Source organism: Plectropomus leopardus, chromosome 9 (assembly GCF_026936395.1).
Source record: "Plectropomus leopardus strain MGB_pleo_1.0 chromosome 9, ASM2693639v1, whole genome shotgun sequence".
NCBI lineage: Eukaryota > Metazoa > Chordata > Actinopteri > Perciformes > Serranidae > Plectropomus > Plectropomus leopardus.
The window spans coordinates 7,220,345-7,247,349 of NC_142184.1; the positions used below are offsets into that span (position 1 = coordinate 7,220,345).

The window sequence follows — 27,005 nt, forward strand, 5'->3', positions numbered from 1 at the left end:
TATGTGGTATATATACATGTCTCATTAGCTTTTTGCCTTCACAGCTGGGGTATATCAGTAAATGCTGCATCAAGGAACGGAGATCTTAAATTAAATTATTTTGAAAAACTTGTAATATTCATAAATCATTGTCACGGTCATTTTTCATGAAGGAATAAATTCAACAAAGTTGTCAAATCTGAACATTAACTATGAAATTGAGATATTATATGTTAAATATGAAATGTGAAATCTGAATCTCCAAGTACCAAAATAAGAGCTTTATTTTCCGTGAACATGGCGACCGACAGATTTTTTTATTTGAAATGAGAAAATTAGAATTGGGAATCAAGGTTTTACACCACGGTTCAACTGTGCTTCGCTCCTTGCGTGTGTGAGAAACTTCCGCTGTGAGTAGGGCAGACTGCACCTCCGGAGAGGAGACCGTGGATGTATAATAAGGAAGTCTGGATACAGCCGTGGGGGGCGGGGCCTCATTCATTCCTATAAGAGCTGCTCAGTGGCACATGAAGCAGAGAAAACTCTTTTTCGGGGCAGCGCAGACAGCATATCACTCTTTAATAACTCACATGCGCAATGACTCTAACACAGAGTCACAGAGCAGGCTGTAATTACTCCGAGTGCACACAGTGTCCTCCATGACCACAGAATACAAGGAGAAGTTACAGCCTCCACACAGCCTCACGCATTTGGCCACAAATTCAAAACCGAAGGGCCCTTAGCATCAGCTGAAAGGGACAAGTGCTGATACAACTACTTTGAGGCAGAAGTATGTGAAATGCATCAAAGACAAGTCTTCCAAAAAAAGTGGCCGACAAAAACAATCAGTTCAATTTAATGCCAATTCCAAAATATCCCCACCTATACCAAAACCACAACCTTTTAGAAACGTCACTACACTGCCTGGCCCTCAAAGAGTGCACACAGTGTCCTCCATGACCACAGAATACAAGGAGAAGTTCCAGTCTCCACACAGCCTCACGTATTTGGTCATAAGTTCAAAACCGAAGGGCCCTTAGCATCAGCTGAAGGGGACAAGTGCTGATACAACTACTTTGAGGCAGGAGTATGTGAAATGCATGAAAGAGCCACCTTTGCCACCTATTGGCCACAAAAGTCCGCTGTCCAAATCTGCTGTGTCTGCTGCAGTTAACATACAAGAGAACAGTAAGGTTGTTCAGTAGCCAACCTGCCTGTCAACCATTTATTTAAAGGAAGCACCTCTAGCACCATGTCCTCCCCCTGGACGCCCAGCTCAGCCCCAAATATTGTTAATGGAGACTGGTAAAACAGTGCCCAGATATGCCACTGTGCAAAATAGAGCCATTACGAGGCATCAGGAAAGCAACAAGCTGCTGCCCAGGAGGCCTTGAGTGGCTATTTACAAAAGTATCGTTCCAATCCTTATCAGTGTACCTTTTTAATGAGCTGAGGTGATCTCGATTGCATTGCATTCGGTGTGAACGCATTATTTTGCTCTTTTCTTTCTTCTTTATATACATGTGTGTATATTTATGTATATGTATATATATGTGTGTGTGTGTGTGTGTGTGTCTGTATAAATGCACACATATATATATCAATCATGAATAGTGCCATGTTCACACCGAATACGATGCATTTAATGTGCTGAGGTGATTTCGATTGCAATAAAAGCATCGTATTTGGTCTGAACACAGCATTACAGTGCGTCACCAAAGATGAACTCCCCCATAAAGTATCAAACAGTGTCCTCCATGACCACAGAATACAAGGAGAAGTTACAGCCTCCACACAGCTACACGCATTTGGTCACAAATTCAAAACCGAAGGACCTTTACCATCAGCTGAAGGGGACAAGAGCTAATACAACTACTTTGAGGCAGAAGTATGTGAAATGCATCAAAGACAAGTCTTCCAAAAAAAGTGGCCGACAAAAACAATCAGTTCAATTTAATGCCATGTTATATGTTAAATCAAAATCTTAAATGTGAAATCTAAATCTCAAATCTTTATGTCTTGATTCTAAATATTTAGTAATTATGCAAATTCACACTGCTGCTTGGCGGACATACCAAAATAAGAGCTTTATGTTCCTTGAACATGGCGAGCGACAGATTTTTGATTTGAAATGAGAAAATTAAAATCGGGAATCAAGTTTTTACACCATGGTAAAACTGTGCTTCGCTCGTGGCTTATATGAGAAACTTCTGCTGTGAGTAGGGCAGACTGCACCTCCAGAGAGGAGACGGACTCGCTGTAGCAGCTGAATTGAGCCACAGCTAACCTGCTAACTCAGCGAGGGCTGTCACAGCGGGCAGCTTTTAAAGCGTGTTTTACAGGTCATTTCCCAGTTTGTTTTGTTTTATTTTATTTTTTTCTACTTTTTTTAAAAAAAATGATGTTGTTATGGTAATTGGTAAATAAAGAAAGAAAAAAACAAATAAAAAATTTAACAAACATTTCAAAACTTTTGATTTATGGTGTGACATTTGTATTTATCGCTACACAAACAAGGCTGTATTAAATAACACACATTTGCAATGTTTAAATACTGTTAATCCACTGCAGTGCCTGAAAGGGGACAGACTCTTTATTGATCTTTATCTTCATTAAATAGAAGAGACATTTACACTTTCTAAAATGTGTAAGCCAGAATAAATACTGCAGTCAAATCACTTTTGTCATGATGTAGATTTGGTGGAATTGTAGAGCTATGTGGTATATATACATGTCTCATTAGCTTTTTGCCTTCACAGTTGGGGTATATCAGTAAATGCTGCATCAAGGAACAGAGATCTTAAATTAAATTATTTTGAAAAACTTGTAATATTCATAAATCATTGTCACGGTCATTTTTCATGAAGGAATAAATTCAACAAAGTTGTCATATCTGAACATTAACTATGAAATTGAGATATTATATGTTAAATATGAAATGTGAAATCTGAATCTCCAAGTACCAAAATAAGAGCTTTATGTTCCGTGAACATGGCGACCGACAGATTTTTTTATTTGAAATGAGAAAATTAGAATTGGGAATCAAGGTTTTACACCACGGTTCAACTGTGCTTCGCTCCTTGCGTGTGTGAGAAACTTCCGCTGTGAGTAGGGCAGACTGCACCTCCGGAGAGGAGACCGTGGATGTATTATAAGGAAGTCTGGATACAGCCGTGGGGGGCGGGGCCTCATTCATTCCTATAAGAGCTGCTCAGTGGCACATGAAGCAGAGAAAACTCTTTTTCCGGGCAGCGCAGACAGCATATCACTCTTTAATGACTCACATGCGCAATGACTCTAACACAGAGTCACAGAGCAGGCTGTTATTACTCCGAGTGCACACAGTGTCCTCCATGACCACAGAATACAAGGAGAAGTTACAGCCTCCACACAGCTACACGCATTTGGTCACAAATTCAAAACCGAAGGGCCCTTAGCATCAGCTGAAGGGGACAAGAGCTGATACAACTACTTTGAGGCAGAAGTATGTGAAATGCATCAAAGACAAGTCTTCCAAAAAAAGTGGCCAATAAAAACAATCAGTTCAATTTAATGCCAATTCCAAAATATCCCCACCCATACCAAAACCACAACCTTTTAGAAACGTCACTACAATGCCTGGCCCTCAAAGAGTGCACACAGTGTCCTCCATGACCACAGAATACAAGGAGAAGTTCCAGCCTCCACACAGCCTCACGCATTTGGTCACAAATACAAAACCGAAGGGCCCTTAGCATAAGCTGAAGGGGACAAGAGCTGATACAACTACTCTGAGGCAGGAGTATGTGAAATGCATGAAAGAGTCACCTTTGCCACCTATTGGCCACAAAGGTCCGCTGTCCAAATCTGCTGTGTCTGCTGCAGTTAACATACAAGAGAACAGTAAGGTTGTTCAGTAGCCAACCTGCCTGTCAACCACTTATTTAAAGGAAGCACCTCTAGCACCATGTCCTCCCCCTGGACGCCCAGCTCGGCCCCAAATATTGTTAATGGAGACTGGTAAAACAGTGCCCAGATATGCCACTGTGCAAAATAGAGCCATTACAAGGCATCAGGAAAGCAACAAGCTGCTGCCCAGGAGGCCTTGAGTGGCTATTTACAAAAGTATCGTTCCAATCCTTATCAGTGTACCTTTTTAATGAGCTGAGGTGATCTCGACTGCAATAAGCATCAACGCCAGCAAGACAAAGGAGGTGGTGATTGACTTCAGGAGGAAACCACCTCAGCCTGCACCGGTGAACATCCAGGGCCTGGACATTGAGATCGTGGAGAAGTACAGGTACCTGGGTGTTCACCTCAACAACAAACTGGACTGGGCACACAATACAGATGTCCTGTACAGGAAGGGCCAGAGTAGTCTCCACCTGTTGAGGAGACTGAGGTCCTTCGGTGTGAGCAGGACTCTGTTAAGGACATTTTGTGACTCGGTGGTGGCATCAGCCATCTCCTATGCTGTGGTCTGCTGGGGCAGTGGAAGCACAGAGCGGGACAGAAAGAGGCTGAACAAGCTGGTCAGGAGGGCCGGCTCAGTCTTGGACTGTCCCCTGGACTCCATGGAGGAGGTGGGTGAGAGGAGGATGTTGGCTAAGCTGACATCCATCATGGACAACCTCTCACCCCCTTCATGAGACTGTGGGAGACCTGAGCAGCTCCTTCAGCAGCAGACTGCGGTACCCACGCTGCAGGAAGGAGCGCTACCGCAGGTCCTTCCTTCCATCGGCCATCAGGCTATACAACACCAGCCTGAGCCAACAATAACCTGGACTCACTACAATCAAAAGTTTCTGCCAGTTGCATCTTGCACATGTCACTTTTTTCCTCTTTCGGTTGTATTTTAAAAATTGCCCCTGCCTATAAATTTTTACAACAGTGCTCCCTCATTCTTACCTGCATCTTGTTTAATCTGTATATCTTTGATTTTTTTCTGGTATATCTTTGATTTTTGTATTTAAAAGCTGTACATGTTTTCTTCTTCTTTGATACATGCCTATTTTTGCACTTTTGTATATTTTATAATTTGTATATATTGATATTTTATATCTTTTTTCTGTACACACGGCTGCTGTGACAAGTTAATTTCCCAATATAAACGTGAAATAAAAATATATATATATAAATATATATATATATAATATAAATAAACGTGTCTAAGTCTAATAAAAGCATCGTATTAGGTGTCAATGCATTGTTTTGCTCTGTTCTTTCTTCCTTTCTTTATATATTTATGTGTGTATATTTATGTTTATGTATGTGTGTGTGTATGTGTGTGTATGTATATATATATATATATATATATATATATATATATATATATCAAACAGTGTGCTGTGTTCACACTGAATACGATGCATTTAATGTGCTAAGGTGATCTTGACAGCGTTAAAAGCATCGTATTTGGTTTGAACACAGCATTATTCTGCTCTTTCCCTTCTTCAGTACACCATCAGTGGTGAGCACTGATGCCTCTCAGTAAGGTTCTGGTTCAGGCCAGACCTTTCTGAGTGGAGTACACTCTTCCTTTTATGTGGGTTTTCTCCGGGCGCTCCGGTTCTCCCACAATCCTAAAATTTTAATTGGCAAATAAATAAATTTAAAAAATTGAAAAAGAAAAATGTTTTTAAGTATGGTATGATATTTGTATTTATCACTTAACAAACAAGGCTGTATTAAATAACACACATTTGCAATGTTTAAATACTGTCAATCCACTGCAGTGCCTGAAAAGGGACAGACTCTTTATTGATCTTTATCTTCATTAAATAGAAGAGACATTTACACTTTCTAAAATGTGTAAGCCAGTATAAATACTGCAGTCAAATCACTTTTGTCATAATGTAGATTTGGTGGAATTGTAGAGCTATGTGGTGTATATACATGTCTCATTAGCTTTTTGCCTTCACAGTTGGGGTATATCAGTAAATGCTGCATCAAGGAACGGAGATCTTAAATTATTTTGAAAAACTTGTAATATTCATAAATCATTGTCACGGTCATTTTTCATGAAGGAATAAATTCAACAAAGTTGTCAAATCTGAACATTAACTATGAAATTGAGATATTATATGTTAAATCTAAATGTTAAATATGAAATTGAAATGTTATATGTTAAATCAAAATCTTAAATGTGAAATCTAAATCTCAAATCTTTATGTCTTGATTCTAAATATTTAGTAATTATGCAAATTCACACTGTGTCTTGGTGGAAGTACCAAAATAAGAGCTTTATGTTCCGTGAACATGGCGATCGACAGATTTTTGATTTGAAATGAGAAAATTAGAATCGGGAATCAAGTTTTTACACCACAGTAAAACTGTGCTTCGCTCTTTGCTTGTGTGAGAAACTTCTGCTGTGAGTAGGGCAGACTGCACCTCCGGAGAGGAGACCATGGCTGTGTTCGAAATCACCCCCTATCACGGATGCAGTACACTATATAGTGTGTTCGCCATTTTGTAGTGTTGTTCGAATTCTGCCCGATTAATTTCATCCACTATGTAGTGGACGAGAAAACACCCACAATGCACCGCAAAATTGAGTGAACAAGCAATGTACACTGCGGTCGTGTTTTGGAAGAGAAGAAGAAGGAGACGATGGCCGCCACACCAACCGCCGCACCAACTGCCGCACCAACCGCCGCACCAACCGCCGCACCAACTGCCGCACCAACCGCCGCACCAACCGCCGCTTTTGTATATAAATTTAAGTAACATTACAATATACACATTTGATGTGTGTAATACTTTAGTGGCGTGGTTTTATGCCTTTTAAGGGTTGCGAATTGTCATAACGAGCGGATTTGTTGGTGGAGAAGCAGCCGGTTTGTTATTTGTATCTGCGAGCTAACACTAAGGCTAATGCTAGGGCTTGCCGGTAGTTGCAGCTCTAGCTAGGAGCAGACACCCGCACACCCGCTCACATCTGATCATAGCGTTTTGTTCTCTTTTCTCAATTGGCGGTGTGTTAGAAAAGTAAATGCTTTTCTGTTTCTTGTTCCAAGGGACTGATGAAGATGTTGAGAAGCTTATTAAGGTTCGTGTTAAGCACAACCAGCTGTTCTCCGGCCGAAGAAATGCGGCTCTACATGGATGGGATATATTCTAGTGGTGCATATTCATCAATAAAAGAAATTTCAGAATTCATATTTGTCATTCCTGATTTAACATTACATTTGTATTTTTTAGTGTTTGAGGGTACAGAAATTAGGGCTGTTACAGGTATTTATAGTTGAATAACCATGGAGCATCTGCTGACGCAACCACGTTCAGGAAATTACCGTGTAGTGTCCGAATTCTCCTCCCGTCGTTCCCTACATCGTGTATATGATGTAGTTCACTACATCATATACACAATGTAGTGGATAGGGAGTGAGTGAATGAGTGGATGATTTCGAACACAGGTCATGGATGTATTATAAGGAAGTCTGGATACAGCCGTGGGGGGGGGGGGCCTCATTCATTCCTGTAGCTGTGTCCCAATTCAGGGTCTACATCCTTCGGAGGCTGCATTCGAAGGCTGATTACGTCACAGCGCTGAGCGAAGGCTGTCCCATTTGGTCACAATTCGAAGGCTCCTCCTTTCGCGGCCCACAAATGCGGTGTTCTTTTCCCTCCCTTAAAATCTCATAATTTCATTCATAATACATGACGTTAGTAATGCTAACACGTAACCACCTAGCAGCCCCGCTGTGCTGCCCGCAGCAGCGGAGAACTCCGCCCGCTGACGGAGGCTCTACTGCCCGAAAAATCAGTTTCCGATGCGGACAGAGGCACTTGTCCTCCTCCTCCAGCAAATTTTAAATTAAAAAATAAGTTTTAAAAATAAAATAATTTCTTTGCTTTAGTGAACCCCCTCTCTCGGCCTCTCCCCCCCCCCTCCGAAGGTGTCGCCTCCGTAGACCCTGAACTGGGACACAGCTTATGAGAGCTGCTCAGTGGCGCATGAAGCAGAGAAAACTCTTTTTCCGGGCTTCGAAAAGTGTGAAATACCCATATCTACTGGCCCATAGAGCATGCGTGGAAGTGATTAACGACAGCTGAACGCGGCCGAGTGTACCCGAGCATTGACTTCGACTCACTGGCTCGCTCACCCGAGTGCTTGAAGCGAACAGCGCCGGTGCACGAGCATTCCTCTCGTAGTAGCTTAGCTTATTAGCAACAGCAGCTAATCGGCGGTATAACGACAGCGCTGTCGGTTTTAATATTTACGTGATGATCAGATAATGGTATATTTATCTCTCTCTCTCTCTCTCTCTACACACACACACACACACACACACAAATATACATACAACTCATCAGGGAATCATATCGTGATCATGACCGGAGAAATCAAATTAACAGAATCAAAATGTGTCGTGCCCATAAAAAGGTAATAAAAGCTGGTGTTTGTAATATTGCCCTGTGTTTTATCACACAGCTCATCTTTAAAAATACTACGCTCAGTACCTTTCAGTAACTGTCAGTAGTGCTCCGCGCTGCTCACTGATAACCGGTAGTTTGAATACAGACCGTAGACCGTATATACGGTCTCTGATACAGACACGGTAAGACGTCCATATTACAGCTTTACAGCCAGCAGTGTATAGATGTGATGTAAAATGGTAAAATGATGAATTGTGATTAAAAACTGATGAATTACAGCAAAATTATCCATTACTACGGCCGGTACGAAGCCTGTGCTGTGTCAGAAACTCTGAGAGTTACATGCGCATTCACGCGGTAGAGTCCCGCGGGTCCGATGCGTGTTAATTTTATGTCTGGAGAAATGTCCGAATTCCAAATCTTGATTCGGAAAAAATAGCGCCTTTTATGTCTTTAGGACTTAATGTTTTTAATAATGGCTATAAAAAAATGTGTTCTGAAAAGTCAACATGTCTCAAAAAAAATTATCCAGTGATTTAAGGAGGGCTCTTTCCCAATGTTAACTAACGGGAAAAAGTCTTTCTGGGCCAGTGTGCATCTCGTGACGCTGTAGTTCCACTTTCAGCCACTATGTAAATTTTGCTTCAGAGGCTGGCACACTTCCTGGGGGCTTGGAGGAGACGGACTCGCTGTAGCAGCTGAATTGAGCCAGAGCTAACCTGCTAACCCAGCGAGGGCTGTCACAGCGGGCAGCTTTTAAAGCGTGTTTTACAGGTCATTTCCCAGTTTGTTTGTTTTTTCTTGTTTGTTTTTTTTTTTTACCAACTATGTTATATTATGTTAATTGGTAAATAAAGAAATAAAAAACAAATAAAAAATTTAACAAACATTCCAAAAGTTTTGAATTATGGTATGACATTTGTATTTATCACAACACAAACAAGGCTGTATTAAATAACACACATTTGCAATGTTTAAATATTGTCAATCCACTGCAGTGCCTGAAAGGGGACAGAATCTTTATTGATCTTTATCTTCATTAAATAGAAGAGATATTATGCTTGATATTATGCAGTCAAATCACTTTTCATGATGTAGATTTGGTTAAATTGTAGAGCTATGTGGTGTATATACATGTCTCATTAGATTTCTGCCTTTACATTATTTTGAGAATCTTTCAATTAATATTCATAAATCATTGTCACTGTTTATGGGATGCTGATTGTAAAGTTTTGCACTCTGAAAGAAACAGCAACATTTAATAAAAAACAAGAGCTTGATGCATTGATGTTCTTTTAACATGGCCACCGACAGATTTTGGATTTGAAATGAGAAAATTTAAAATCAGGAAACAAGTTTTAACATTGCGGTTCTCCTCAGTATATGATGGATTTCTGCCTGACTGTTGACCATGAGCAGGTCTGTGATCCCTTACTATGATTTTGACATACTGACACATGAACCTTATGTTGTCTATCGATATTTGGTAGTTGCTCTTCTAGAAATATCTTAACAGGCCAGGAGTTATGATCGATACACCAACAATGGATCCAATAATTCGAGGTATACTGCACCTAAAGCTGCTCAATATTTTAGTGTAGTTTCTTTTTTTGTGAGTTATTTAAATTGAATATTCCCTGTAGTCAAATACATACTCGCCCGCAGTGTTAAAGTTTAAAGCTTTTGCTGAATTTCTGTTCTGTTTGCTTTTTTAATGCTTTCAGAGTGACAGATGAAGGTCTTAGCTACTGGTGGCCTTGGTAATCACACACTGTGATCACAACACTAATGAAAACATGGAGGGGAATGAGCATGTGCCACACAACGACAAACTGAAAGAATAATGGAGTTACGCGAGAGCATAATGTAATTCACCAGGATGAGTTGGAGTCAGAAGACAGAGAGAGATACAGACAGAAACAGATATGTGGAGGGATTGAGAGGCAGAATTTAAAAATATAAAGTATGATTAGCTGTCTTCTTCATCCTGCTTCTCCTTTTCTGTCTTATCTGCATACAGTATAGCAAATCAATTAACCAAGTCGTTAATTTCACTTTTTAATTGGCTGGAGTTAGACATTAGCATGCGGTGGAGGAGGCCAAATGAATCAATGCGGAGGTAGAGAGGTCTGGTGGGTTAACCACAATGCGCTGGTGCGTTACCAGGCCTAATTAAATAGTATGTCCCCCTGGCCTGACTCCCCTGTGACAGAAAACCCACCAGGTGGGAATAAGGCCTGTGCAAGCAAAGGCCTACTCAGGGGAAAACAAATAAGCACTTCCAGGTCATGACCCTGGTGTTACTGAGGTGGTTATGCCACTTCCTACTTCTACTCCACTACATCTAAGAGGCAAATATTGCTCTTTTCACTCTTACATTTATTTAACAGTGTTAGTTAATAATTACTTTTCAAGGTAAGGTTCTTGTTTGTTTGTTTGTTTGTTTTTGGCATAAATACCTGTTTTTATTGTGAGAACCACAGCTTTTACATGTACTTTTGTGGTCCAAAAAACATCTGCCAAATTTCCCATCTTGTTAAAAAAAAAAGTTTTTGTTGACAGAATAACAGCATCTAAATGTCCCAACATCTCAATAAAAATACCTGATTTTGTTGCCATAAAACAAATCTGCTAAATGTCCTAATATCTCATTAAATATACCTGATCTTGTTGCTAGAAAACGGCTGCTAGGTGTTTCAACGTCTCATTGAAAATACCTGTTTTTTTTGGGAAAAAAACAAAACAAAACATCTAAGTGTCCCAAAGTCCTATTAAAAATAATAAATAATATTTCAATGTGGTCTTGATACTTTCACTCAAAAAAAGGATCTGAGTATTTCCTCCACCTCTGCATGATTTACAGAACACAAAGTAAGCCTTTGACTGTGTAACAGCATCACCGCTTCCCCCATTATCAAGCCACTGTAGCTTCATTTTTGAAAGTGAAATGCAGTCCCACAGAGTGCCTCATGATCCTCTATGAAGAACAGCAGCAGCAAAGCAGTAGCTGATTATTGAACATTGATTGGAGCTCGATATGTGTGGGCAGGCTGCAAGGACAGACCGAGGATTATGGGTACTGACCTCAGTGATGCGTGGGTTGGTGCACTTGACGTTCTTACTGGACAGGTTCAGCCAGCGGGTGGTGTACGGATTGATGGGGGGGCAGTGGTGCCGCAGGGTGCACCTTCCCTCTCCGCTGCACCAGCCACACTGGAACTTCCTCTCCGCTTTCAGACACGTGCCGCAGCTGTCCCGCTGGGCTGCGCACTTGTACAGGTGCACTGCGGGATACGAGAGAGAGTGTGGATATAGAGTGAACACACAACAACTGAGAAACCTACGCAAGTCTTTGGAGACTTTTTTTTTTTTAAATACAAGGACAACAGACGACCTGCTGTGAGTGAAATGTCCCCACAGGCTATCTTTTCTTTTTTTTAATCTCCAATAACACATAATTTAAGATACATGTGTAAATATAAACACACGCTTCCTTAAAGCAAAAAAAAAATAATCACACAGAGGAAAATGATGGAGAGTAGGCTTGGGCAGTATTAAATTTCTGTGGTATGTTTTATGAATACTGTCATAATACAGAAGCTCCTTTTTCTATCAATCCTAAACAGAGCAAATTGGCCTCATTTCTTTCAGAAACATGGGAATAAGGCAATTAGCAATAAAATAAGTTTAATATATAAATTATCTCCAAATTGGCAAAACATTTGTTAAAAAAAAAAAGGTAAAAAAATTAACTGTTTAATGTAATTAAATGTGTAATTAATAAAAAGTAAAGATGGCAATGAGCAACTTAAGACCCAGAAATTGGCAGGAAAATTTAAATAGTACAAGAAAATGACCTGAAAATTCACACCGCAAAAATGCATAAAAATTATACTTATTGTGTAAAATGACTTTCAAAATATATCTTTATATCTTTACATCTTCTTAATAAGAAGTACAGTTCTCTGGTATTTTTTCCTGGCTTTTTAAAAAAAATATGCATTTCCTAAATCTACCAATCTCTTGCAATTTGAGGGAAATTTCTTTCCAATTTGCTCATTGCTTTTTTCCCATGATTTTGAGAGAAATCAAAGCAATTTGCTCGGGGTTCAAAAGTTTAAATACTTGTGAAAGGCGTCTGAATGAAGCACAAGAAAAGTGATGTCGATCCAGATTTCAAAGGGTAAATAAGGAAAATATAACTTTTCTTAACATTTTGTGAGTTTTTATTGTGTATTTAGTGGTCTGAAAAGCTGAGAGTCAGTGCACTTATACCGTCACATACTGAATGTCTTCACTCTGGTGAAATTTCAGAAAGGTATGAAGGTATGAAATATTACATGCTGTCCAAGCTTAATGGAGAGTGTTCGATTTGTCCATCTCCATCCTGTTTTCCTACACATGTTGACAGCAGCGTCTCTTGTTCTTACCTTGGATATTCTCCGGGTTATCAATGATGAAGTTGCCGTTCCACACCACCGAGAAATCCACAGGCAGCTCGCTGATTTTCATCCCCTCGTACAGATACTAGAGGCCCAGCGATGGCGAGAGAGACATCGAGGAATGGGGGGTGAAGGTGGAAAAGAGACAAAAAAAGACAGGAAGATTTCAATGGGAGGTTTGGGAATTTGAATTCCCATGAGTCCTTGCAGATGCAGCGCTACGTCCTTCCGATGTTGCCCCAAAGTTTCATCATCTCGTCATCAGAGAGCTGACAAAGTGAGAAGCCACAAGAAATTGGACAGCTGAGCAGGAGCTCGAGCTTCCCTTCTGGCCTTTGGAGATGCTGTCCTTAACCGCCTCCTACGCCCTTAAATCCAGCCCTGACTTTCTTTGTGCAAGCGTGTGTGTGTGTGTGTGTGTGTGTGTGTGTGTGTGTGTGTGTGTGTGTGTGTTTGTCAAAGAGAGAGGGAGTGAAAGGAGAGTAAAATGTGTATGTCTGTGGTTCCTCTGGGAATATATTGCAGAAGTCACTGCGTGCTTGACTGGAGGGCAGAGCCATGCTGCAGTCTTCTCTGTGTAATTACCTACGCTGCAGCTACTGTGTCTCCACTGACACACACATACACAAACACACACCCACAATCTGACTATGTGGTACGGCATGTGATATTTGTTTCCTATTAAAGTAATATAACCCATATCAGGGATGCTCAACTTGCTTTGCTTAGGGGCCAATTTTTCAAAATTACAGGAGACCAGGGGCCAGTTGCAGAAGCCCCATACAAATGTAGGACATTTTTTTAGAACTTTAGGATATTTCAAGATTTTTGGACAGTTCATTTTTAGGATTTAGGATGTTTCTAGGATTTAGTACGTTTGTAGGATTTTGAGATATTCAGGATTTTAAGACATTTCTAGGATTGCAGGACATTTGCATTGTTCAAGCATGTTTTGAGGATTGTAGGATGTTATCAGGTTTTATGGATATTTCTCAGATTTTAGGAGAATTTTAGGACATTTCTAGGATTTTCTGGCATTAGCGGCTTAGCTAGGACTGGTGAATTTGAAAATGGCTGAGGGGGGGGGGCACCCAGCATCCTATCGGGAGCCAGATTTGGGCCGTGGGCTTTAAATTGAGTATCACTAGCCTACATAACTACCAACGTACAGTATATTTTACTCTGAATTCAGATTATGTCCTCAAATAACTAATTAAATATAACAAATGCGTGCATGATCAGTCACACCGAATGTGGCACAATTTGGGCAAGTGTTGTCCAACCTACCGAGCTGTTCTGGCACTGCACGCTGGAGCTGTTGAAGCGAAGGGCGGTGACTCGGTGGCTGACCCCCTGGATGTGGAGGACGCACTCATAGCCTCGCTGGCCAGACTGGGGCTGCGGCAGGTTCCTGGCCTTCAGGGTGATGGGCTTCACCTCCCCTGCTGGGATCAGAATCTCCTCCGAGCGCACCAGCTGGGGACAGTCCTGGAGGTAACAAGCGAAGGGCAAGGAGCACATGTCAATGCCAACAAAAAATTGTGCTTTTATTTGGTTGTTCGGTGTGTATATAGTAAAATGAGTGTAGCTGAAATGGAGATTGGTGTGGAATTTTCAAACTGCTTAAGTGGCAAATATTCAATTAGTGCTCTGTGGTTTGCAGTACAAGCAGAGGGTTTGAGGACAACTACGTGAAAGTACCATTTGTACCTTCCTCACCACTGAAAATATTACTCCATCACTTCTTGAGCACTGCACTTAGAAAAATAACGGAATTGTGGAAATGTGCATCAGTTGGTTGTTAAGGAGCATTTCAGGGCGGTATCATAATGTATTGATAACACAGTGTCAAAAAAGTCTCCACAGCTTCACAAAATTACAACTAAAATTATGAAAAGTAACAACCAACTCACTAATGGCATAAACTATAAACTAACACAAAGATTACAATAACCAGCACAAACATTACAACACGTTTTTTATTCCAAAACACATTTGACATTTGTGTTTCGCAATATAAAACATCCAAATTAACAGCAAACTAAACTCCTGAGTCCAGCACTTGGCATGATGGGAAATATAGGGTAAGCGATTGGGGTGGCAGTGAAAACATTATTGAAAAGCTAAATGACATCAAGAAGCAGAATGAAGCAGAATATTTTGTTAGATAAGATTTTGTGAATTTTGAAAATGATGATACCTTGATCTGTTTTCATTAATTTGGACTTTTGGACTTCTCCTTGCTCTTGAGTTATTGAGTGAAGTATGAGGATGCAGAAATTGAATCTATGAGGAAAAGTCTTTTTTTCAGCAGATAACTTTGTCCTTACAAGATTGAGCAAGCTAAACATTTTTGTGACTGTATCTGTGGTATTAATTTATTTATTTATTTTTATTTAGCTTCTCGGGCCCGGTAAAATCTTTATGAAGGTTCCACCTGGAGCCTTTTTAGAGCGTTATAGCTTGAACCCAGTATTTGCGTATGTCCTGTAAATTAACACCCAAAGGAGCAATTAACACACTTTGTCGTCCTTTAGTACAGGTCAGTGAGTTTAGGTAAGTAAAGGATAAACGAACATAACCTCCTCCCAAAGCAAACACCTAAGTATCTGTGTACATAGCCAGAGAAGCTGTGGAAAACCAATATACACCCACGCATATTTTAAGCACTTTGTATCAACCACACATGATTGACTGGGTCAGAGTGATCCTGTGTCATTGTTAAGACACGCTAAGCTCAATAACTCCAGAGATAATAGAGTGTTAATTGCCACTGCGAAGAACAAGAGCTCTGAATGAGAAACGCCAATTCGGAAATAGAAGAGCTTAGATGGCTGTCTTTCTGAAGACATGCCCTGAGGCTGACACAGAGCTGAAACACAGAGCAGGATGCAGGCAGAGGGAAACAGAGAGGGGGAATAAGCAGGAGAGAGAAAAAAGACAGTAGCGGTAGCCCATATGCATGTGTGCGCTCGTGCACGTGTGTTTCCACCAACCTCAGAGGCGTTGACTCGTCCCTCCTGGAAGGAACAGCTGGAGGGGTCATGGGTACACAAGTTGCGGTACTTGCACCAGTGGCAGCGGAAGGCACTGTTCACACATGACAGACACCTGCATGGACACACACACACACACACACACACACACACACACACACACAAGGAGAGTCAGAAAAAAAAAGCAGCGCAGTCAAGGAGGGGCAGCGAGTTTGCCAAAGTGGGGGAAGTGCCACAGAGGAAATGAGTTCAGATCCCAAGTGGGCACCTGCTGTTGTTGTGCCCTTGTGGTTGGCACGGTACCTAATAGCTGCTGGGCCAACTTCTCCCTGCATATATTTTCTACGACCGCCATATATTAACGTGTCATATGTGAGCAGTAGACTGCATATTAGCCCTCGTAGCCTGGATCAGATAGAGAAAGAGACGGAGAGCGAGAGAGAGTGGAAGAACGTTGAGTAATGAGGACAAATAAGACATTGGCGCAGCTTGATCCTGCAATTACCATTAGCCCTGCATTGTTGGAGTGTCGCTATAATTACCAGCTGTTAGGTGTGTGTTTGTGTGTGAGCTTTTTTTGCATGTACAATAACTAAGTGTGTCACCATAAAAGTACATACTGTACTCCCAGTGGCAGATCAAGTATTGAAGGCAGAGTCACCGCCAAAATCAAAAATTCATATTTTCCTCTTACCTGTAGTGCATTTTATCCACCTGGATTGATTTGAGGTGAGTTGCAGAGGGTTGGAGATATCAGCTGTGGACGTTTGTCTTCTCTCCAATATGAACTCTGCTGTTTTATTTATTATTATCACTTTCTTCTATATACTGTTTCACTGCTGCGGTGCAATGCATGCTTATATGTATGTATGTATAAATACATACGTCTGCTGTGAATCTGCATATTGACTGTTGTTTCTTGTTGAACGGATGTGTGATGCTTCTATCGTTGTATGCATGTGCTGGATGTACATGAATCACCTCCTGTTTTGTCCTTTTATCCAGTGATCCACGATATATGCACACAACCAACACACATGTTGATTTCTACACTTTGCACATAGACAAGGCACCTTGTACCGTGCACTTTACACCATGCACTTTATGCATATAGTGCATATTGCTACTGTTAATGCAGTTTTCTCATCTGTATGAAGTGTTGTATTGGGTTTTTTGGGTTGTTTTTTTTTTTATCTCTCTCTTTCTTTCGTCTGTTACCTGCAAAGGGACTACAGATGTAAATTAGCATTCCTGCTAACTCCGGCATAATTACATTTGTATTTTATACTGATGTTCATTAATATGCTATATCCCTTTTAAATAAAAATTAAATCATAATAGAATTACATGGCACTCAGTTTGTAGTGCCTAAAGAGCCAAAAAATATATTTAAAAATCTCAACATCAATGTCTCTTTCCAGAAATCATGACCCAGTTACTCAGGATAATCCACAGACCTTGTTGTGAGCAGTTTCATGTGGGAACTACTTTTTTACCAAACTACACCTACCAGCTGTAACCTTAGCTAGCTTCGTGGTGAGCTAACAGTTTGCACTGTGATTAGAGTTGTGTATTGTTAAGATTTTAAATGTACTACTACTCTTACCAATAATGCTTATCGACCAGTGCTTTAATCGATTGTTTTGTGGGTTAAATTAAGAACATAATTAAGATAATTAAGAGTGGCAGAGCTGACCAGGCACGGACACAGAGAGCTGTCCTCTGGATTGAATAGCGAAAATGCAGCATAAACAAATGTCTGGACACATGAAGTTGATGAGATAAAGGTAAGAGGAAAAATATGTTTTTTTTGTTTTTTTGGGGGGGCACTGTCCCTTTAAGATCCATTGTTAATGTAAAAATCAAAACCATTGTGCAAAAATACTCTATTAAAAATAAACAGCCTGCATTCATGCTTACATATTTTTACTAGAAAATGACCTCTGAATTCTACTAACACAGGATGTGAGAAACAAACACTGTGTACTGGTTACATGGATGAACGGGTGGAGAGATAAAAAAATGGACAAGAAACCAGGAAGAAGTAACAGCCTGAGGCAACAAGACATGATACTCTCTCCATGTTGCCATAGCAAAGACTTCCAATTGATTGTGATGGCATTTACTACACTATGTATTCATGAACAGTTGTTCGGAGGGAGCATTGTAGTCGCACTTGGCTCCCCCTCTCTCTTTCTCTCTCTGAAATAAGGTTGAGTTATGCATACTCGCTTATTGTGAAATATTCATCGGTGCAAAAGCATGGGAGGGGATCTCTGGCAAGCGCACTAATTCAGAAGAATAGGGCTGATTCACCTTCTGGCAAATAGAGTGTACAGTATGTGAGAAAGAGAGAGCTGGCATCGGAGCGTGCGAGGGAGAGCGTATGCCCTTTTCAAGTGCATGCATCTTTCTTTGTGCACTTGAGAGTGTGTGTGTGTGTGTGTGTGGCTGCGTGCACAAGTATGTTTGTCGTCGACGATTAACTGAGCTGATGTGAGAGCTGGTAATTGCTGTCTGTGCTACTCAGACAGGGTTCTCAGACAGCAGACAACCATATGAAGTTACAAGGCAGTGTGCACTTGTGTGTGTGTGTGTGTGTGTGTGTGTGTGTGTGTGTGTGTGTGTGTGTGTGTGAGAGATGCAGAACAACATTGCCTGCTTTTCTTTGGAAAAGGAGACAGTGGCTACAACATTTTGTTTTAATGTCTACAGCAGGGAAACTCAGCTTGCTTTGCTTAGGGGCCACTTTTGCAAAATGACAGAATGCAAGGGGCAAATCGTAGCCCCATACATGTTTCTAGGATTTCGGGTCATTTCCAAGATGTTAATAGGATTTTAGGATGTTTGCAGAATTTCCGGAGGCCTCAAAGACTTTCTGACATTTCTAGGATTCTTGAACATCTCTAGGATTCTAGGATTTCAGGACGCTTCTACAATTTTAGAACATTTCTGGAATTTTAGGATGTTTGTAGGATTTTAGGATGTTTGTAGGATGTCCGGTGGCTTCTAATACTTTTAGGGCATTTCTCGGATTTTAAGATGTTTCTGAGGTGTCAGGATGATTATAGGATTTTAGGACATTTCTAGGATGTTAGGACATTTCTAGGATTTTAGGACATTTCTAGGATTCTAGGACATTTCTCAGATTTTAGGACATTAGGAGCTTAGCTAGGACCTCTGTTGGGGGTCCACAGGTGCTTAATGCTATTTTATGGGCTCTGGCACTGAGTGTGTGTGTGTGTGTGTACACTAAAAGTACAAAAACAACTCCCAGTGTAAATCACTTTAATTTTCATTTTAATTGTGATTTAGAATTGGGGGGTCACCTGGCACAGGGCACAGAGGGCCAGATTTGGCCCGCGTGCTGTAAATTGAGTATCAAGGGGATAGTGAAAGGGATAATTTGATATTCTTGATTTCAAGCACCCCTGCTAGCATCACTGCTGTGATATCTTTAGTCTCCTGCTCTCTATTCACTGATACTCCCGAGTCAGCGAGGACTTTGGATCTCGCACAAACAGAATCTGCCACACTGGGACGAAGCGAGCAATTGCAAAGGCACCGCCGACACTGATATCTCCAATCCAGGGATTCAATTCAACATCACTCAATCAGGGACAGACATGGCATGAAAACGGGCATGAAATCCCTACTGAAGACCTGTTAGGCAGAAAGCTGTGTGTTTTATACTGCAGCGTGTCTGAGAAGAAGGCTTCATTAACGCAACAGCGCAGAAACTTCCTGTTACGGTGCTCTGGGAGCAGTCAGCTATCAGATTACATTAGTCTTTACAGGGGATATTTTTAGGGGACTCTGGTCGGCTAAGGTTGAGGACAAATTGTAACTAATTCCCAGAGCATTGATCCAGTGGTTTTTTGGACAGCAGGTCTGGGGCGTTGTTTTCTGTAAATGAAAAGGGAATGAATGGGCTCAGAGAGAGAGATACTCACAGTTGGTGGACGCTGCAGTTGTAAAACTTGACCTCTGTGCTGATAAGCATCTGACCGGTCTCCTTAGAGTTGAGCCTCAGCTCAACGCCTGACCAATCTGAAAGAGAGAAGACAAGAGATGAACATTCATTGTATGCTAATGCATTATTATCTATACATTATTTTGCATAGTTGTGAACATCATTAAATCTTTGGTAACACTTGAGATTACAGCCCCGGTGTACAGTGTAATTAGGTTAGGTTTTTTACCTCTTGAGCAAAAGTGTCCCTTTTCTCTGTTTTCTCTGGTCATGTCACACCAATTTCAAAAATATATGTGTCTTTTTTACTGCATGGATGGCCTAGTTTTATTAAAAGGCCATCTTTCCAGCAGTGAAATACTTCTTTAGTTGTATATCAGCAGAGGTCGAATGGTCCGATGGCGATTTTACCTCATCTGACAAAATCTAGAGTATAAAATATATATCTAAACACTGCCTTTAGGTCCAAGAATAAACATATGCTAATCATCTCTAATATCATATTCATAAAATTCTCATGACCTTTCAAGCTTTCCTCCTGCATATTTCCACAAACGTACCGCAGCAGATCTGGCATCCATTTATTTGCAAACACATATATCATTATGAATACTAACACCTGTTGTTTGACAGTAAGTACCTGTTGTTTCCAAGCCAAGATGGCCGCAGGGTGGCGAAACCAAACACCCTGAATAATATATTATGTGCGGTGTGTGGAAATGACTGTGTGTTTTGGGGGCTTGGTAATCCTCCTCCCTGTGAGTAAATGACAGCCCTGTTTGCCCAGAGCTCCCACGGGGAGTGCTGCATCAGGCACTAATATGAATGTTCTCCCCTAGGTAAATGTCAGCCAATCCCCCCGGTAAGCCCTTCCTCCATCCATCTAGCTTTCCATCCATCCTGCCATTCCTCTCTTTGACTACCTTCCCTGCTCCTCCCTCCTCTTTCGTCACCTCCCCCAGCTGTTTATACCTCCATTTTTTACTCCACATTCATTCCCCTGAGGCCACTTCCTCCTGACCTCCCCACTATCCTCCTCCATCTCTGGTCCCCTAGCGAGCCTTTCTATCTGTTGCACATCAACATCGATCGCTCGGTGGCAATGACCGGAGAAGTGGAGAAGACAGGAGAAAATTAGATAAGATATTAAAGGTGGAAAAGAAAGGAGAAATTAAAACAAGAGCCAAGGAGATAAAAAAAAAATAGCTGGCACTCCTCTCCACTAAAGAAGAATAAAATCCTAGAGGAGGTTTTGTGTGGACAGGAACTCTGTTCCACTTTGTTTGCCAGATCCTGCGAGACAAATGTGAAATGGTAGAAGTCAGCGATGAGGCTATCCTGCCCGCTACACAGACTTGTGTGAAACAGAGCCTGATTCCCAACAGGTGCTGCGGAGAGAACGGGGCACCGAGGGTCAGTCAAGCCTCCTACACACTGAATGTCATCTGAAACACACACACACACACACACACACACATATATATATATATATATATATATATACACACACACACAGACACACACACACACACACCGTATTCTCGTGGGGAGAGATAAGAGCATGTATTTACAGAAGCAGAGCCAAAACTCTGTCCAGCAAAATACAGGAAAATAAATTTGATCAGCTGAAATGATTCTGTATGAGACCGAAAACTGCTAATTGTATGTACATACAGTATATTTACAAGCAATGTTTCTTTTCATTTGTCTTGCGTATATATAATACCGTGCAAGAAAAGCTACCTTTGTAGATATCTTACACACTTATCTCGTCATTAATTGGCAAAAGATTTGGTTATGTTTGAGATTATAGACCACAACAGCACGACTACCCTACTATCTCATTTATCACTGTTACAGTGAACATTATGACCACATAGCCGAGCGACAACCTGGACGTTTCAGGGAGGATGAATTGATGACTTCTGCATCACCTAATCAATTTCATTTGCTTTTATTGCAAAAATGACCTTATTATGAGCAAACAGGCAAGCTTGCCATTTTCAGCTCTGTGCAAAGCCTCCTTTCATCCCAGGAAATAAATACAAATATAACAAGATAAAACACGAGGTATGAATCACAAATGATATTGTTAATACACTCGTCTGACAGCAAACTGTGCAGTTCATTTAGTTTGTTCTTGCATGTTTTGAGTCACGTAAAGTAGAAACAAACTGTTTTAAAACTGTTCTCTGGTCAGAGTAACATATTTTCTTTGTGGTCATTTTGTGTGTCTTTGTAGTTGATATGTGTCTTTTTGCGGTCTTGTGTTTGTCTCTTTTTGGTCTTTCTGCATCTCTTTGTGGTTGTTATGATGTTTTGCAATGTCTTTATATATCTTTGTGGTCTTTTTGCATATCAGTTAATCAATCTGTCTTTCTGTATTTCTGTCTACCTTCTATATAACTTCCTTCTAAGTAATTAAAAGGAGGGAAGTTTCCCAAAGTTCATCTACACATACTACACCGTTTTAAAAGCTGCATACATTTGTTTTTGTGTTTTACTGAATACCACTTTCCCAGAAGCAAACAGCAGTAACTTGGCTACGCTAGGACACTAATCCATCACATCAACTTCCCCATGGTCCCCTCAACTAAAGTGTCCCCTGACTGATTGAGCCCGCTTGTTAGACCGCTGCCTATTAATCCGACCTGAGGCCAGTAATGTGGCGAGCTGCAGCTCATCAACAGGCCAGGGGATCTCCGTCTGATCCTCCATCAGCTCTAATGGGGCCTGGCCTTGTGTGTAGCACACTTCACAGTCAGGGATCTGATCCTGGATCTGTGGGAGTTTGTTATGCGGACGGTGCCTGCTTAAACTCGGGAGCGTTGAATCAATGAAGATGTCTCAGAGTGAGTGCAGATGAGCAGTTAGCTCAGTGCAGCATAAACAGCAGAAAGAGAGGGACAAATGAGAATCCTTTAGAGAGCAGAGTTTTATCAACATTATCATCTAATCGCCATGATCAGACCTGTGTCCTATAGAAAACATATTTTAGAAACAACCCACTCATGTTCAGTGGAGGGTTTTTCGTACGTACCTTGGTCAGTGGGGATGAGGGGGACATCCTTGGCAGCAGGAGACACACAGAGTATCTGGTTGCCGTTGACCTGCCCCTCCACCTCCGTCAGGTTGCCAAAGGAGCAGGTGATGCCGGCAGAAAGGTCTGGAACGTGGCTCACCTTCACCAGCAGCTGTAACACGGGGTGGAAAACATGACAACAATGTTTATACGATGTGACAAAGTTTGTCAGTAATTTAAACATGTGGCAAAAGGGGCAGTTGCAATATGTCAAATGTCTGAACAGATAAGGGCATAGCGAAAAGGAAGTATGACGATACAGCAGGTAGATGTGTGATGCCTCAGCAACATGGATGGATTATTGAACGAGCCCAGAGGGCACAGGCTTAGTGGCCTCGCTGGCTACCTGCAAACATGTCACTCAAATTATTTTGTACTGACCAGCAAGACACAAAAAGACTGCAAAAAGACACAGACCACAAGGAGACACAAAATGGCTGTAAAAAGTGGCAAAAACCTACAGACACAAAACTAAAAATGATACAAAGTATCTCAAAAAGACACAAAATAACTACAAGGAGAAACTAAATAATCATAGAGACAAAAAATGACTACAAAGACACATAACTCATATCTCATAACTCACACAAAACTAAAAAAGGCACCTCGAAAGAGTACCTCGAAAAGACACAAAAGACACAAAACAACCACAAAGAGACACAAACCACAAAGAGATGCAAAACAACCACAACAGACATAAAACAACTACCAAGAGACACAAAACCACCACAAAGACACAAAATAAACAAAGACACAAACCAGCCACAGAGACACAAAACAACCACAGAGACACATAAAACAACTACCAAGAGGCCCTCAAATCGAAACAAAATACCACAAAGGGACACAAAACCACAAAGAAATGGAAAATGACCAACACAGACACAGAATTAGCACAAAGGGACACAAAATCACTGCAGAGACACAAAAAATGCCATAAAACCACTACAATCAGACACAAAACAACCAAGTTGCCCCACAAAATTACTGCAAAGAGACACAAAAAGACAAAAAAGAGATGCAAAACAACAACAACAAAAAAGACGCAGAACCACCACACTGTGTGTGTATCTCATGTATGAGAGGTGGTAGGGCCACCTGCATCTGTGCACGGGGGCCCATTATCTCATAATCCTCATCTGCTCAGCAATGTTATATTAGCAAAGAAACTGGGAACCAATCCTTATGGCACACCCCTAATGGCATTAGCACTTACATCTCTGGTAAAGATGAGATATGATATTCTGGGGCGAGAGTGAAAAACACACCATCTTGAATGCAGCAGTGTAATAAGCTCCAGATAGAAGAAAAAAAAGAAGACACTGCTGCTGGCAAAGCTGTCCGCCCACTTTGCCAAGAAATGTTGCAGTGTCTTAAAAATGTTATCAACGCCATAATAAAGAAAACAACGCTGCGCTCAGATCTTAATATTGCATCTGAGTGTAGAGGACATCAATTCAGAGGTGGAGACAGACACTGTGATTAAGACAGTGGTCAATAATGAGCTGCATAAAGGATATTGGGGTGACAATAGGCTGCATGGCAAAGTCTATTTTTGTTTCTCAAAAGTTTACAAGGACACAAAGATACATGAAACACAAGGGGGAAAAAACACACAATACACAATATGTGCAGTGCATGTGCATTATAGCACACACATGCAGATGCACATGGGGCGTTTGAAGTCGCTCTCTGGAGAGCGGTGACACCGGGGCTGGAGCATTCAGCTGCTCTGCCTATAAATAAATGTATTCTGCGCACACAGGGTGTGTGATCTGGCTCTCCAGCCAAGAGAGGCAGCCTGGATAATTATCACCATGGCATTTCACAGCCTTGTTCCATTAGCTGTTATTTTTGGGCCATACCGTTTGAAGTTTCTCTTTGTTTTATCTGCCTCTCACTAAACACCGCGGGGCTACTGGGACAGGCGAGGCAGCTGAGCAGCTTAACTGTAGGCCTTTCAAGAGATGCTGACTGTCTCAGTAGCTGACTACACTGCCTCCCTCGTTAGCTGGCTTACTCTGGTACCCATTGAGAGGATGGATGATTTTTTTTTTTTTTTTGCTGCTGCTGAGGACCTCTTGTCTTCCCCTGTTTTACTTCCACCGTGTTTGTGTTGCTTCGCTCTGAGGTGTGTCAGAGAGATCCTTGATTACAGCAATCACAGCAATCAATGTCTTTTGTTCAGTGTCGAATTCCCTGAGTAACCTCTCACATTAATTAGCTCTCATCTTTTTGTCAAGACACACATATACAGATAAACACTTTTGCTCGCTCGTGCACGCACGCACGCGCGCACACACACACACACATACACACACACACACACACACACACACACACACAGCCAGCCTGCTACAGAACTTGTCTCCGAGTGTTGAGCCTTTGCTCTTTTTGTTCTCCTGTCCTCCCCGATGATGCTGCTGCTGGTGGGTGTTTTTTGCAGCTTGGCAGCGCCGACCAGCCTAATTGGTGGCAGAGTTTTAATAAAGGTAATTTTTATTGTTTTTCTCTGTGTTTCTGTCTCTCCCAGTGCCCACATGAAGAGGCTGTGTTGTCATGGAGATTGCTGTCTGCCCCTGTGGAATTTGTGAGTGTTTTCGTGGATGGTTTTTTTTTCGGTGAGATGACCCTGCTCCTGGTGTGGCTGACATGGAAACAAACATAACTGCTAACATGTTGTCTGGTAAACGGCTGTTTGTGAAGTGGACAACAGGTTGAGGTCTACTGAGGGCCGGTTTGAGGAGGAGATATCATGTGATGCCGGGTGAGTCACTGCCAGAGCCACCGGCACATTTAGCAGGATTATTATGATGGTGAACCAGTTAGATTTATGAGCCATGTTACACAAAATTCAAGTGAGAAAAAGAAGTGCCTGTGAAGACTATCAAACCGGAGTATTGATTATCTGTCATCATACCATTATAAAGCTCAGTAGTTCTTAGTTTACTGGACTGAATTGTCAAGATATTATACCTGAGACCTTGTTGTGAGCAGTTTCAGCTGGAGTTATAGTCTACTAAAGTACACCAAAGATCTCTCTAAACGGACAGGAGAGCACGCTTGTACTGTAGATAAGGCTGGGCAATATAATGTCACCGTATAAATACCATAATATGAGACTATATTGTCTCAGACTTTGGATCTGTAACTGTCATAAGTTCTGTCTTTTCCTGGTTTTAAAGGTCTTTGCCTTTTTAACTTAAGTTTTATTAGCACACAGATGTTTTAAAAACAAGTCAATAAAAACTGTAAAAGCAACTGAATGGATAAGACTGATGACAGAGTCTGCCTCTTTTAAATACTTATCGGCTTGGATGAATAATACAAAAGGGAAATTTTCTGAAGTCTAGGATTTTGTCTTTATTAAGAGCTCATGACATTTAAGTATATACGTATGAAAATGTGTCAAATGTTGGTATCATTATAGACGGTCTTGCTGTTCTTGTTTTGATTGTTGTTTTATAAGTTATATGTTTTTGTGTAGGATGTCTGAATGAAATACATTTTAAAACCAATGTAGTACCAATTGTACTTTCAGTGTTGTTGCAATACTGATATGGCGCTTTAGGGAGGGATGTACTTATCTTTAGCGGCTGATATTTACCTTGCTGACTGCCACTGGCCTATCAGCAAATAAGATGGCATTTACAGACAGTATTGGTTGATGTTTTTCTGCTGTATCACATCTATTTTGCACAGGATAAAAAGTAGGGTGAGCGACTAATGGCGTCTCGTTGTCATGGGGACAAAAGCGTCATTACGCCGAACTGAGATCCTCCCCAAACGCCGTAAAGACCAAAGAACATAGAGACCTTACTACACACTTGTCAGGGGACGCACCATTTTTGTCCTCGATAATGGTACATTATAAACATAAAGTCCATGTTGAAATCAGTAGGATTGAACTTCCTGTTTGTTTTTGTTAACTCTGGTGTTTGATGTTTCTGTCAGAGTGACCTCCTCCCTTTTCAACCAACTGACCACCTGTGTCTTATATTTAAACCCAACTCATTCACTCACCTCCTATATATTCCAGTAGTCTTGCTTACGAGCCTTTCTCTTTGTGTTTTTTTCTTTGGTGTATGACCCCAGCCTGCTTCTCTGACTTTGGATTTTTGCCTGTTCCCAGTAAGTTTTGTTGCTTGCCTGGTTGTTGATCGTTTGGACAGTTT

General features: G+C 41.1%; 1 protein-coding gene across 2 annotated transcripts in view; it reads right to left on the minus strand.

Moving 5' to 3' along the window:
• plxna2 (plexin A2) overlaps positions 1 to 27,005 on the minus strand; it is a 281,745-nt gene that overhangs the window by 96,812 nt on the left and 157,928 nt on the right. For both annotated transcript variants that reach the window (XM_088081848.1, XM_088081847.1), the window contains exons 7-12: positions 22,789 to 22,942; positions 19,729 to 19,825; positions 15,776 to 15,890; positions 14,067 to 14,267; positions 12,768 to 12,864; positions 11,422 to 11,621 (exon numbers count right to left, since the gene is read on the minus strand). In XM_088081848.1, the coding sequence (XP_087937974.1) occupies positions 11,422 to 11,621; positions 12,768 to 12,864; positions 14,067 to 14,267; positions 15,776 to 15,890; positions 19,729 to 19,825; positions 22,789 to 22,942 (864 nt within the window). The remainder of the gene's footprint in view (positions 1 to 11,421; positions 11,622 to 12,767; positions 12,865 to 14,066; positions 14,268 to 15,775; positions 15,891 to 19,728; positions 19,826 to 22,788; positions 22,943 to 27,005) is intronic.